General features: G+C 34.5%; 1 protein-coding gene across 2 annotated transcripts in view; it reads left to right on the top strand.

Annotated features, from left to right (window-relative positions):
- Window positions 1-14,673, top strand: part of LOC113413825 (desmocollin-2-like) — a 31,704-nt gene extending 17,031 nt beyond the window's left edge. The window contains exons 6-17 of one of the 2 annotated variants that reach the window (XM_026670374.2): window positions 718-862; window positions 1,968-2,143; window positions 3,030-3,164; window positions 4,762-4,947; window positions 6,073-6,332; window positions 7,230-7,369; window positions 9,101-9,313; window positions 9,413-9,655; window positions 11,072-11,199; window positions 12,705-12,986; window positions 13,526-13,571; window positions 13,656-14,673. In XM_026670374.2, the coding sequence (XP_026526159.2) occupies window positions 718-862; window positions 1,968-2,143; window positions 3,030-3,164; window positions 4,762-4,947; window positions 6,073-6,332; window positions 7,230-7,369; window positions 9,101-9,313; window positions 9,413-9,655; window positions 11,072-11,199; window positions 12,705-12,986; window positions 13,526-13,561 (1,944 nt within the window). In that variant the 3' untranslated portion in view covers window positions 13,562-13,571; window positions 13,656-14,673. The remainder of the gene's footprint in view (window positions 1-717; window positions 863-1,967; window positions 2,144-3,029; window positions 3,165-4,761; window positions 4,948-6,072; window positions 6,333-7,229; window positions 7,370-9,100; window positions 9,314-9,412; window positions 9,656-11,071; window positions 11,200-12,704; window positions 12,987-13,525; window positions 13,572-13,655) is intronic. The other variant, XM_026670372.2, reaches the window with a different exon arrangement.
- The last annotated feature ends 482 nt before the right edge of the window (window positions 14,674-15,155 follow it).

The raw sequence follows: 15,155 nt of genomic DNA, 5'->3' as shown, positions 1-15,155 counted from the left end.
GATGCGATCTAGGATACGCTTCAGCTGTTGACACCTGAGGAAGTAGATAGGGTTCTCTGTGCTGTCAGCTCAGCTACCAGTGTCTTGAATCAGAGTCCTTTCATCATAAAAGTGATCAGGGAGATGACCTGTATTTGGGTCCTTGCTGAGGCGCCAGTCTCTTTAACAGAGAGGGGATGGTATCTACTGCCTTGAAAGAAAAGGTCTTGCATGTTCTCCTCAAGAAGCTGCCCTTGGATTCAATGGTTCTCAATAAATACTGTCCAAACTCCAGCCTTTTAATTCTGTTGAAAGTTGTTGAGAAAGTGGTTGTCCTTAAGTTTCTGGAGGAAGCAGATTATACCTATTTCAGTGAGATTTCAGGCTGGGATTTAGTAATAAGACAGTTTTGGTTGCACTCTAGATGTCCTATGGTAGAGCCAAGATGGTACATTTATATGCTTCTCGATCTCTCAGTGGTTTTTGTTATCACTGGCATGACCTTCTGAGTTGACTTCATGACAGTGATGGGGGAATGGGTTATATTTTTTCTGCTGCTTTTTAGTTTGTGAACTGCCCAGAGTTATGGAAATCTGTTTGTGTGCAAATTAAATATGTAACTCAATAAATACTAATGTGCAAGGATTGTAATAGTATATCATGTTAATTGTTAAAATAGATCAGCAAAGAAAATCAACTCTGCATAGACAACAAATTAAAATAGTTTCTTTTTTACAGATAATTTGCTATGCAACGACATTAGATGGCTATACACCAGAGATTCCACTTGTACATTTAATCCGAATTGAGGATGATAATGATAATCCTCCAATTTTTAATCCTGATACAGTTACTTTTATTGTTTTAGAGAATAGCAGATCTGGTAAGCATACATATAATTTGAGAACATTTTATTTTTATATTCTGTTAACAATTTAATCCCTTTTTGGGACTGCAGTTTAATGGATAAGATTCAGCCAATGAAGAGTGAATAGTAACTGAACCTGGTTTCTAAAAGAATGATTACATCAACTCTTTGGAATTGGATTGTTTAATAAATAAAAGTATACAAATTACATATAGCTATTAATATTTTTTATGTGGAATGAAGCCATACAATTCTCTACATTGGAATTTCAAGGTAAAATTCTCTATCTTGGAAACAGTTCACAGATGACCATTTCTATCTTGAAAATATCTTCATCTTAATATCTGATTCACTTTTTTGCTCAGAGACTATTGTCCTCTACTGCTTTGAAGTTCCTTGGATCCTCAATAGCACGGGTGTCAAATACATGATGTCACATTGCTGTCACATGATGTTTCATTATCTTTTTTCCCTTCGCGGGGCTGGGGTGGGCATGGTCTGTCAGTTTGAAACCCCTGCTCAATAGAATTTTGTTTCTGATGATTTGGGTCAGTTTGATACATTATTGAATCTTTTTCTGACTCAATTAATAAAAAACTAAGGAAGCTTCTGTTATTTAAGGTTAGGGTTAGAACATGAAAGTTTCTATTTATATCATATGTTTCGAGCATTGCGCTAAATGTCAACAGTGAAATCAAACTTCTTATTAATTTGCTGAATATTTTTATTTTTATTTGTTTTTAAGAATCCACTGTAACATTGCAGCAAAATTGACAATCACAAATGGATATAATCTTCATTAAACATTATATGCTTGTACTTGAATAAATAATTTCCCCAAAAATTCTTTTAGTAGTTTTAAATTTAAGTGTTGTTGATGAAAATGTGACCAATTTCATGCAGTATGATAAATCACAGCTGTAGTAAAACGAGCAAGACTGGATTGATGAGAAATCATAGAAAAGAGGGCAACTTAAAGGCAACCAGAAATGTCCTTATTGTATTAATTTAAGTATTACTTGATAAGTAGCATATATACAATACTATTTGGAAGCTAACTCTCTAATAATCCTGGAAGAAGCATATTATGGTAGACCACTGCATTTTTTTTTCCATGTAGGAACCTTCATTGGGAAAATGACTGCAACAGACAGAGATGAACCTGGCACCCTGCACACTAAACTGAAATACAAAATTGTGGGGCAAACTCCTGCTTCATTTAAAGGTGGCTCTTTATTTACTGTACAAGCAGATACTGGTGATATTACTTTGCAAACCCCATCTTTGGATAGAGAGGTAATTCCCTCCCCCTGAAACCTAATGTTGTTATTCTTTACCTTTGCAATTTTCAGGGACAACTTTTAAAGAGGGTGTGGAACCAGAATCTTTCCTTTCAACTATAGACCTGAAATGGTTTTAAGGAATGTACAGTTTCTTTGTAACAAAAGTTTTATTGATCATGGAGCCAATTTGAACCACCAAATTCTTAAGCATGCTACAGGTTTGATTGATGATGCTAACAAAATTGGATTTGTGTCCTTTATCTTGACTTGACTGAAAGATGGTGGATAAAATATTTGTATCTGAAGTACAGTCAAAGAGAATGCAAATTCTCTGGGCTGCACTTTCAAAGAGAGTATGGGAAGCAAATGGAAGCTTGGAAATGTGTTGGTAAGTCAGTTGCTAGCCAAGGGCATAGAATTGGAAGAAGAAATTCCCAATAGTAAGTGGTTTGAGGAAGAAGATGGTGATTTGCCATATTGACAGCTTATACTTTTGAGATAATTACAATGTTAAAAGAGGACCTTTCCCTCTGTGTGTTGTAAGGCTATTCATTCCACAGAGTGAATAGAAGAAGAGCATGCCCCTTAATAATACATTGGTAAAAGCAATTTTTCTCTTTCTGCCATACTTACGTTTAGTCAGATGTATTTTAAACAGATTTCTGAAATTCACAGAAATTGTCATTGGTATGTAATTGGCAGTGCAACAATATATAAAAATATATAAAAATCATTGCAGCCTTACCCAACTTGACCTCTTCTATAATGACTTCTAAAATAGTCATAGTTTTTAAAAAACCCTTGTGATTCATTACTCTATATATTTATAAATTGTATGTAATTCATTTGGTTTTTAAGAATGAATAAACAATATTGATGTCTACAATGCTCTCTTTCAGAAAATAGATAGATACACGGTATTACTGGAAGCAAGAGATATGGGAGGCCAGAGTTTTGGTTTATGCAACACTGCAACAGTTGTAATTGAAGTTGGTGATGTAAATGATCATGCACCAATGTGCGAACATGGTGTGGTAGGTCTGACATGTTCAAACTAATTTTGTTTAATGTTTTTCATTACATATACATATGTCATATTGTGTATATATTTATTAATTATGAATCTAAACCTGCATGTTTTAATCTATCCCTATATGGTTAGCCTAGTATAGAGAGTAAAAAGAATAGTTTTGAGGAAGAGCGGAAAGATCCATTTCATCCAAAGAGATGTGAAGGAAAACATACATTATGTCTGGCACATGTAGAAAGCGTACTGGATGCAAACACCTTGGACCAATATCTCCCTAATTTCCACAGGTATAAAATAGAGAGGAGGGGGAGCACAGCCAGACTTGCAATTTTATGGCAACTTTATGAAGCCAAGAAATAAGTTCTATAGAGGAGTAAAGACTAGTTTAGATTGGCTATGATAAAATGATCTTGCAAATCCAATTGTGTTCTCTCTCCCTTCCCTTTTGTATCTATGGGAATGTATACTCTGTACCTAATAAGGGGATGGTGCAGGGAATTGTTCCATTGAGCTTTTTGTTTTCTAATTCCTTTCAATCCCCTCCCCGAATTTATTTTTGACAGATAAATAAGCACAGTTGAAATCTGTGCATGGAACTCAAATATTGATATGATTATTGAATTGTTTTTTAATTTGTAAACTGGCCATGCTAGAAAAACTTGACATGAAAGGATTGTCCCAAGGAAACCTACAAGTTAACTTATTTATTAAGCCATGATTCCTGTCCTCTTGGTTGCAGAGAAAACAAATGATTTCCCCCAAAACCACTTCCATGTTTAGTTTGAAATGGCTTAATCTACAAATAATATATAACAAAACTAAAATTTGAGATAATTAATAGAGCTAACTAAAGGAGGGGAGTGTGTAATTGGGAAAGCTTGTTTGTTTGTTTGTTTGTTTGTTTATTTTCCTTCAAGCCATTGTTTGATTCCTGGCAATAACCTGGAGAAGTCTCTGCAGTGTTTTTTGTTGTTGCAAGATTTCAGTAGTAATTTGCTCTGGTATTCTTCCTAGGTCTTAGAAAGAGTGAATGATGCTGGGTTACCCACCTGGCTTTGTACGTAAAGCAGGACCAGAATTCATAGTCTTTTGATTTAGATGTAGTCTGTATTATTATGCACAAAAGCAAATAAAGTGCTGTTTGGGATTATTGCATTTTAGAATAATAATTGCTAGTATCCTGGCTGTTCTGACACACTCTCCAGTGGCTGCTTAAGGGTGAACAGTCCATAACTACAGCGCAGGTGGTTAGATTCTGTGCAGCAGCACTGGGGATTCATCAGAAACACGTGTCTAATCCATCATGGCTATTTTATACAACAAACATGGCAAGCCTTTTGCACTGCTTATTCCTTTGCATTTTAGTATTTATTTGACTACAGGCATCACAGTTTAGTACAGTTAGGCCATGTGTAATTCACAGATTGGATTTTAATATAGATTTTATTTATTTTCTAGAGTTTTTAACTGGATATTCACTGAGTGCTTTTATTTGTTCTGGTCTCTGATCTATTACTGTAATAAAATTGATTGATTGATTGAGTAATACTTTTAAACTTTGTATAATGAAATTAATCTATGAACATTTTTGTTAATTTCAGTATGAAGTATTTATACCTGAAAACACAGTTAATGCAGAAGTAACGAAAATTGGAGTGATAGACAAAGACATACAGGGAACTCCAGCGTGGCATGCTACTTTCAGTATTGTAAAGGGAAATGAAGATGGTTCTTTTAAAATTGAAACAAACCAGGATTCAAATACTGGTACCTTATGTATTAAAAAGGTAATAAGGAAAAGGATTATGCAAAATGTTACAGGATATATATTTCCACCTTTACTTCAAGTTCTATTGGGAATTGCAGTCCTATTTTCCAGTATTGAAAGTGGCAGTGGTTTTCATGATACTTTAACACTGCTAACACTGTAGTTGTATAGTTTTCCTTAAAAGTTACAGTTGCAATAATTTTTCAGTATTGAGTTTTTCCAGGTAGTTGTGTTTGCTGTATTGACTACATATTTTAGTTTTCTCACTATTTTTATTATAAAGTTGATGTAGTTTTTATTTTATGAACATTTGAATACACTCTGTTTTTCTTTACGCTATTCCAATTTCACGGCTGAATACCTTATATTGGTTTTCCAATGCCATGACTCCTATCATTTTCATGACACAAAGCTATGCCCAAGAAATAGGAGCAGGTTTGCAGAAATGCAAAGAAATAATAAAAAACCAAACCTGAACTTGCTTGGCGGCCATGGAACTAGACTGGAGAAAAGGAATCATAAATGGAACTCCCTTTATGCTATCCTGTTTTGTTACAGGTTCTATTTGTTTTATCCAGGGCATTAAAGTTACCCAAGCTCTCTCTTATTCCTAATTTAAATGGCTTCTTGGAGCCAAATAAAATATTTTTATTGATGAAATGTTTTTTTATTATAAAACAATTGCAATGTGATTCTATCTCTTTGCAACAATGCCAAAGAGATAGAATCAGAAGCATTTAAGCTTTTTTAAAAAACACTCAATGATTAGTGTGATGGTGTAACAGTTATTTTGCATGGGCCTGATCTGAAAATTATTCATTAAAGTCAAATGAGATGAGGATAATTTTTAAAAAATTAATGGCATTCTAGATTAGCACTGTTAGAGATTCTGTGTTGTTGTTTGTTCTGAGTTTGTTGTATTAACAGAAGCATAGAGATGGACATTTTTTCTTCAACAGAATTTATAATTGGGAAAAAAAAGAAGAGAGAGATTTGACTTTGCTTCCTGTCTTTCTTACACCTCAAATTGTTGCTAAACAGGAAATTGCTTTTTTTTTAAAAAAATGCTGGTTTGTACTTCCATGATTATAACTTAGAATGGAACTCTACTAACTTGTAGCAAATCTTGTAATATATTTTCTAGGGACTGGACTATGAAAAGACCAAGGAGAGAAGATTAGAAATTGTTGTGAATAATGAAGTACCTTATGTATTAGCACCAAATTCGGGACCAATTTCTACAAGTACTTGTGTTGTTGTTGTTAAAGTACGAGATGTGGATGAAGGGCCTGAATTCCATCCTAAAATATATATTTTGGATATAAAAGAATGTTTGAAAGCTGGAACAGTGGTTGGCCATTACTCCGCAAGTGATCCAGAGACCGGAAATAATGAAGACATACGGTATTGTATTTTGTGACTTAATTCACTTTCTTGTCCTGTTTGTTATGGATTATGGGCACATTTTGCTGTTAAGGAATTATAAGCCTAGAGCAGAGATTGGCAAATTTCTGATGCAGCTGGACGACTGGAAGGGTTTGTTATTGCTGGAAAGCTAGTGAGATTACAGGATGTGACCGAGGAGTTTTGGGTTTGTGTTAAGAATGATAATTGAATTAGCAAACTTCGAAGAGACCAAACTGCTTCCATGTTCATCCTTCAGATTATCTAACAGCCTTCCATGATCCAAAATTCAATTTAGGATGGGAGAGGGGGATTGGGAGAAAATGTAAGAGTTAAAATGGGATAATTTTCCTTCCAGAGCAGGAGGATGGGGGTTAGTGCTGTCAAAATGATGTGTATGATTGAAACCTTGATTCCCCACATTATTTTTTTAAATATCAGAAATTTTCACATTTGGTTGCACAAATATGGTATGCTTGGGATTAGGGTACCCTTAAAACCCTGCATTAGAAACCTCATTTTCAGATAAGGATGCTGTTCCATCCTCATCCTATTGGTGAAATTATATGTGCACTTCTATTGCTGTTGGTATATATAGCTTCAGAGATCTGATTGTCTTATTTTTCCTATTAACATATTTCCCAAATACTAGTGGGGTGGGTCAAATTTAGGAAATTTGTTGTTCTGCTTCATGAATATTTGAGACAAAGATGCAAAATAATTGTTTTTCTGCCTATATAATCATAAAAATATTCTCCTGAATTAGCTATTCTGTGGAACTGATGTAATGATACATTTGCATTAGCCTGTTTTGCAAACTGTTTAAAGATATCTAGGATACTATGAAGAATACATTTCAAATTTTTGTTTCTAACATGTTATTTTTGTTCTTTGCAGTTACAAAATAATAAAGGACCCATGTAACTGGATCACCATGAATAATGACGGTCAGATCAGCACCACTAAAATGTTAGACAGGGATGCACCAGATTTACAGTTATATCAATGTAATGTAACAGTTGCTGCAGTAGACCGAAGTGAGTAGAAATGCCTCAAATCATATATGTTTTAAGTCACTTTCTGCTATATGTTTATTATGACTTCCTATGCAAGATCCTCCCTTAAAGAAATGCCAGGAGTATTGATGAGATTGAAACATAAAAGTAAAGCAGCATATAAGTTTACTTTGCAAATATATTGGATATATAAATAGTCCTTACAAACTGCAAACCGGGACTGTTAACTCCATTGCTAAGTGATGTAGTTAAGTGGAATAAAAGATACTAATTTACTCACATGTGCACACTTCCAAATCAAAACTTAGGCTTGTGAAGTGAAAGTCAAAAGGATTTAATAAGCAGTGGCACCAGTTCTTTCATTACCACCAAATTTTCTATCCCTGTATACTTATACTGGTTGCTATCATCTGGCATTCCCAGTTTAGGTAGTCTTTGACAGTATATGTAATTATGGCCACAATAGGGACCAGAATTTGTGTTGTTAAGCAAGGTGGCTGCTAAGTGAGTTGTACCCAACTTTATTACCTTTTTGCCATGATTGGCATGGTGGTGCAGGGTTAACATTCATTATTGCAGGCTAATTCTGCTGACTGCCAACTGCCAGCAGCTCAGCAGTTCGATTCTCATTGGCTCAAGGTTGATTCAGACTTCCATCTTCCGAGATTGATAAAATGAAGACTCAGATTGTTGGGGCCAATATGCAGACTTTGTAAACCGCTTAAAGATAGCTGTAAAACACTGTGAATATGAGTCTAAGTGCTATTGCTATTGTTAAGTGAATCTTGGTCATTAAGTGAGCCTGGCTTCCCCTGTTGACTTTGCTTGTTGGAAACTGGCTGACAAGTTTGCAAATGGTGATCACATGATACTGGGACATTGCAGCTATTGTAAATACATGCCAACTGTCAAGCATGTGTTCATGCAACCGTGGAGACGCTGCGATAGTCATAAGTGTGAGGACCGGTTGTAAGTTATTTTTTTCAATGCCATTGTAAGTTGAGGACTACCTGTACAATGCTTCCTCCTCATTCATTTAAAGAAAGAGAATCTGCCCTCAGTGTAAAAATGCATAGCAAAGATCTAAGTTCCATGCATATATTTGAAATAATCCCAAATAGTTTAAAAAATGTTCAGGTTCATAGTATTTGTTTATTCATTTATTTATTTTATGCCATATGTACATGGTTGCCTAGCTCACAAACAAATGTCTTAGTGCAGTGTAAAAGAAAATTAAAAGCAATATATAGAAAATGATTATTAATGTTATTTTGGAAAAACTTTAACATTATAAAGGGCACAAAATATTGGGCAAATAAGCAGGTGTTAATTTACTTGATTTGGAGGAGCTACCATACAGACAGCTGTTGTGTTAATACATTTGTTAATGTCACCTTGTTTACATTATATAGTGTATGGCCTTCTCTTGGGATTTGCATAATATTCCCAGTCTTCCCTGTGAAAATATCTTCCTTATATTGCGAATGAAGCCAATGTATTCTTAAATTGATTGATTGCAAAAGTCATACCTTTCCTAATGCTAGTGAGCATATGCAAAATTGAAAAGTCAACCTGAAAAGCCTTGTGAAATTTTTAGTTGTGGTATTCATTCCTGGATTTAGCTTTTCCTTTGTTTAAACTTGCAGTTAACTCACCAGCTAATCATGGTTAGATTTGGATTATACTTGGATAGGGGAACCCAGGAATACAAGAGCCTCTCATTTATTTCTAAAATTGCTTATATTTTTTTAGGTGGCAAAACAGGCACTGGAACAGTTATAGTTAATCTACTCGATGAGAACGATAATTACCCAGTCATTGTTCCTAAAGAGTATACAATATGCAGAGATAGAAAACCAATTTGTCTTACTGCTGTGGATGCTGACATAGATCCTCACACAGTTCCTTTTACTTTTTCCATTCTTGAAAAAGAGACCCCAAACTGGAGATTAACTGAAAATGATGGTAGGTGCTCATTTCTAAAATCGGAATCTTTTACAGTTGACCTAATACATTTGAAATAATATTCACTCCATTCATTTTTAATATTATTTTTTTTTGCAGACAGATCAGTATATTTGGAACCATCTGATGCTTTAAGCTATGGCCAGTACATAATTCCTATTAGAGTATCTGATAATGAAGGCAACTCTGGGATTTCTGAAATCAAAGTTACACTGTGTGATTGTACAGTTCCTCGAGATTGTATTTACCCACCAAAATCGATTGAACCACATAAGTCCTCAGATGTCACTCTTGGTATTTGGGCCATCCTTGCTATGATTTTGGGATCACTGCTGCTGTTGTGTAAGTTTACTTTTTCCTCTTTTTTGACTAGAAAACTGAGGTACTGAATTATGAAATGCTTTTGACACCTTAAGTTTGCAAATCAAGTTTGCTGATTTATGTAGAATTCATTCATATATAAATTTGTCCATTGAAATATTTGAAGCAAGTAAAGATATTGTGACGGTATTTCAATCTATTTAGATGCTCCAATACTGTACCCTGGTTTTGCATGTCTCTGTCCTATCCGAATGCAGGGAGGTCAGTGTGGTGTACCTAAGCTAGGGCTGCAGGGGAATCGGTTTTGCTGTTTAAGAAGGCTGCATTTATTGCATAATTATCCCAGTCTTCTTCTCTCACTCTTTCCTTTACATCAACATATAACAAAATAATTTACATATTTGTAAAATTAAAAAAAAATAATGGATTCATATTTAAACAGGCCAGAGATTTAAATAACGTTAATAACAGTTTCACCATCTACTGTACTTCACAGTTGAGCAATTTTCTGCTGAAAAAGCTTTAGGATTTCTTATATAAGCCTTTACCTTTATTGTACTAGAAGCACTATAAATCAGGGCCAACCACTATTTATTTAAAATGCTACTGAATTTGGATTGATCATGAAGATAGATTTTAAATTATCCATGTATTGAAGGTTGTTGAAACAAAATGCAATTATATAATGCGACACATAATCGGCCATGTTCCCAATGGTATTTTTTTTTATTTAGAAGCTTAAGAGTCTCTCCCCCCTCCCCACATTTAAATCAACTGCAAGCATTTTGTTAGAACAAATGATTCCAAATTAGGAGTCTCTGTGGGCCAGCCAAATGTTGAAACAGTAAATTTTCTTGTATATTGAATGCATCAGCAAGTCTCAGCCTGCATCTTTCCTCTACCTCTTTGCCAAACTCGCTCAGTTTGCTCCCACGCCTTGGAAAAGTGCGGGAAGGTGGTTCCATTCATTCTATAGAGCAGGGGCCCCCAAACTTGGCAATTTAAGATTTGTGGACTTCAACTCCCAGAATTCTCCAGCCAGCTATAGATCTCTGCTATACAGAAATTCTTGTTCTAGGGTAGGTAGACCACATTAATGTACAATGTTTTTTGATGGAACAGCTCTCTTTTTGTCTTCCCGTCATAGTTTGAATAATAGGAGAACTACAAATAAAGCTTTCTTATTTGCTGTGGCAAATAATAAGCTACAAGTTTATTGCTTTTAGAATTTGACATGATGATAGATAGCATGCAGCTTCTGGAAACTTAAGAGAATTAAAAAGTGAAATGGCTGTATTAGAGGGAAACAGTAGTTGATTTTCACTATTTTTGATGGATAGTACAATAGATGTAATTAATATTACTAACAATTAAATGTGCTGATAATCTCATTATTATAATCTCATTATAATATCACTGTTTTTTGTCCTCCTGTAGTAATTCTGATCACGCTTTGTGGATGTTTTGGTGGTGCACCCATGGCTGGTACTAAGCATGTTTATGATGATTTAGCCAATCAGAATTTAATCATATCTAATACTGAAGCACCTGGAGAAGAAGTGATGGTAAGTAACATTATGATGCTTGGCTAGAGAGGTTGCAATCGGTGCCAGTACTTGTGCCCTTTTTTGAAATTCTTGTATTGATGATTAATTTAGAATGTGTAGGATGGATACCAAAGCAGGTGGCTATTAAAACAAGTGTCAGGACTGTAATAAATGATATCATACTTACTTAAATTATCCCTATTGATTATAGCTTTCTAGCTTTACTTTACAGCCCTGCAACTACTCTTTCACCCTCCACCACCAGAGTAAGCATTGCAGGTTAGATAATAATGAGGATTGTCTAGTAGTCACTGATGCTGCTTAAGACAAAAGAAGAAAATAATTATCTGATTGGAGTTAAAGCTGGAATTTTGATATCTCACAGCTTGCAAGAATAGGGCACAGCTTGCAAGAATAGTCCAGCTTGTCTAAGTAGCCTCTTGTCCAGGTGTTAAAAGAAAGATGCATGTCAGTCACAGGGCAATGTGGGAAAGGGTAAAGTGAAAAAGATAACACTGAAAGAGTGGAAATATTTTTTTAAAATTACTTAAACTTCAGCTGCGTATAAATAGCCTTCCCAAATTCTGAATCCTTTTTTGAAATAGAGAAATTTGCAATGGAGGAAAAAAAAATCTTAAACTTCCCCTTAAACATAATAATAATAATAACAATAGTAACAACCACAACTTTTGTGACACTACAGATGCAAGCTTGGGTTCTTCCTAAGGATCTTGGAGATTGGTGGCAATGTCAGCTATGATGTGATCTTTCTCATTCTTTACAGTTCCTGGAAGGGAAAGCCAAAGCTTTGTGGGTGGGATTCAACAAAATATTTTGTAATATTCCCGTTAATATCAGGCTTCTTTTTTTAAAATGATCATGGCTTTAATTTGAAAAGCAGATCTTTTCATTTAATTCTTATATTCCGAGTGTCAACAAGATTCTTATATTGCATGGGAGTCTACTATTTCAATAGAATTATTTTAACAGCTCAAGAATAATGCAAAGATGTTACTTTCTAATAAACAAACTGCCCTGTTTTAAATAGAATTGGCCATGCTGAGCAACATTTTCATTTTTGGTCATTAGATAAATGGTTTTCTTAATGTATATGGCATTGAGAAAAATGTAATCTCAGTTTCCACTGGATTATGATTTTTGAATTAAAGTTGGTATTCTATCATGGGGTGTATATGATGACTTCAAGTATCTATGCAGCCTGGTAGAAATGAGATGTAATAATTTAATCTTAATATCACAGAACTCTCCAAATTCTGTCATACACAAGGGTGATGAAGATAAACAAATTACAGTTACTTGCAATTATGCAACTTCAGGGATACTTAATAAATTGGTCACATAGTAAATCTACATGTTGTAAATAGAATATCTTGGAAAAGTTTGTATTTTTTGTTTCTACAGTTCTTCTAATATTTAAACCAGCTGTAAAATAACATCTAAATCTTCATTGCTTTCTCTTCAAACATTCTAAAAAAAAAACTTTGCCATTTTTCCCCTTTCAGGATCCGAACATACTTCCTGTGAAAACAGGAAACATAGTTACATCTGATCAAGGGGTTGTTTCTGGAGTAAAAACTGGGGGACAGGAAAGTTTTGAAATGGTCAAAGGAGGACACCAGACCATGGAATCGATTAGGGGAGGAGCACAGCACACCTTGGAATCTCACAAAGGAGCAGGGCATCATACTATAGAATCTGGAAGAGGATATGGGCAGTCCATGATGGATACGTACAAATACAATTATTCAGAATGGCAGAATTACACATTCCCTCGTCTGACTGAGGTAAGGCTGCTAACCAATTTCTTCAGCATGCAACTGTCTAAATCTGTGAGTGACAAATTATTTGGGATCTCACTGAATTCTCTGAATAGAGAATTTTCTACTGTTTATAGAATATTCTTTTTAATTGTCTTCTTGTCTCTGGATTTAGGTGAAATATTTTTTTGCTTTGTTTATAAATTACCATATTGTTTAGAAAGATTGTTTATTTGGGCTTGGGATTTATAATATCTGTTTGCTTTGTTTTGTTCCCACCTGTCATACTGTTGGTTCTTCTTTCTTTGACTCAAACAAGTGATTTTTAAAAATGTGAGAGTCCTTGTTGCCGAAGGGCTAGGTACACATGTCAATAATAAATCTAAGCCAATATAATCCACTAGTGTTTCATTACTAATTTATACACAAATAATATTTAATTTTATTAGCAATTGCTTTAGAAATGCTAAATTGTATATTTGTGATCAGTAGAAATCTGATTCTTTTTGTTATAGTCTTCATAGATTGAATGATATAGACCAATCATGTGCATTTTTTATATATAGGAACCCATTAGAGGACACACTCTGATTAAAAATTAAACATTAAAAGGTAAATCAATGAAATTTATTTTATGGCATATGTTGTGGCTAGTTTAAGGAAACAAATGACCTTTTTTTTCTTTTTCCTGTGCAGAAAGTATATCTGTGTGGGCAGGACGAAGAGCATAAGCATTCTGATGACTATATTCTTTCATATAACTATGAAGGAAGAGGATCGCCAGCGGGCTCTGTAGGCTGCTGTACTGATCAGCAAGAAGAAGAGGCACTTGACTTTTTAGATCAGTTGGAACCAAAGTTTAGGACATTAGCAGAAACCTGCGTGAAGAGATAGATGACAGGGTGGAAAATCATCACTGCTATGCAGAATAGCTGTTTCAAATCTTGAATACACCAGATTCATGTTTCTTGTTTTTCCTGTAATGGGTGTGGCTAATCAAAAGTACATCCTAACATTAGGTTTGTCAGGACTAAGGTTTCTATATCTAAACTTCATGTGCTGCATTCTATTTTGTTTTAGACTCTCTTTAGCTGTCATGTCAATCTATAATTAACTTGCTTCCCAAATGCAACAGATTCTCATTTTATTATTTTTCTAGATTTCATGGGGATTATTTGGGGCTGCTACTCCCATGGTTTTCAGGTTTCAACCATGATGCCTAGGAATTTTGGGTGCTCTGCCACATCTTTCTCCACTGGGGAAATTGACTGTAGGAAAACTAAGTTCTTTATTTCTTACTTTTAGGTATTGCGCTTTAAGCTAGCTATGGTATTTTTGCTTGGATGTCAGCAAGCTTTCTTTAATTTAGTTAAATCTTTAGCTTTATAGAGAGAAATGGCAAAGGATTGCAGTTATTAATTACTTGCACCTTATGAAAACAAAGATTCTGTTTTCAAAACAAGATGCCATTTTTTTCTGTAACACCTTCCTTTCTAGTCTTATAACCTCTAGCTTTCCTCTGTTTTTCTCCTTAGCAAACACCCAGTGTTTTATGATCACTGAGAATAATTGGGCTTTATCATCTTTTTTTAGGGTTTGGATTGAGGGTTGGCAAGGGTACTTTGGCAAAGTTTGGTTTTCCCCCTAAGCCTTTGCTTTACTCTTTTATATGGATGTTGTTCTTTTGACTAATAAAGATATTTTAACAAAGAAATTGCTTATATACAATGAAATGTCTGTGTTAAATAAATCTTTTTGATTAGACAATATACAGAATGAAAAGCAGAAATGGTTTAATGGTTTAATCTTAACAGTACAGTAAATAAAGGGATGTATTTACTAATATTGCAGATACAAGCATAGAAGTGAATATAAAAAGTGCAAAGGCAACAATTTTCCGCAAGTGTTTAATGGCAAAGTGTTATTTGCCTTGTTTACCCGAGGACTACTGCTATTCCTTTAGTGTAGTTTTTAATCACATCATAAGCAGAGGTAAAACTTGGGGGTGGAAGAACTACTAATATCAGCACTGCATTTTGTTTTCTGTCATCAAAAACAAAACTGTTTAAGGCACAATGTATGCTGACTCTCCATTTTATGTAATGAATCATGCTTTGCAATTTTCATGCATGAACTAACATGGTCCTTATTATCCTGGTGTAATATAGATTCGTGATATTTGTGTACCTATACTTA

The sequence above is a fragment of the Notechis scutatus genome, chromosome 3, assembly GCF_049901735.1.
Source record: "Notechis scutatus isolate UNSWTSFEM ecotype Mainland chromosome 3, rNotScu1.2, whole genome shotgun sequence".
NCBI classification, from domain to species: domain Eukaryota; kingdom Metazoa; phylum Chordata; class Lepidosauria; order Squamata; family Elapidae; genus Notechis; species Notechis scutatus.
This window is presented reverse-complemented; position numbering and strand designations above follow the sequence as displayed.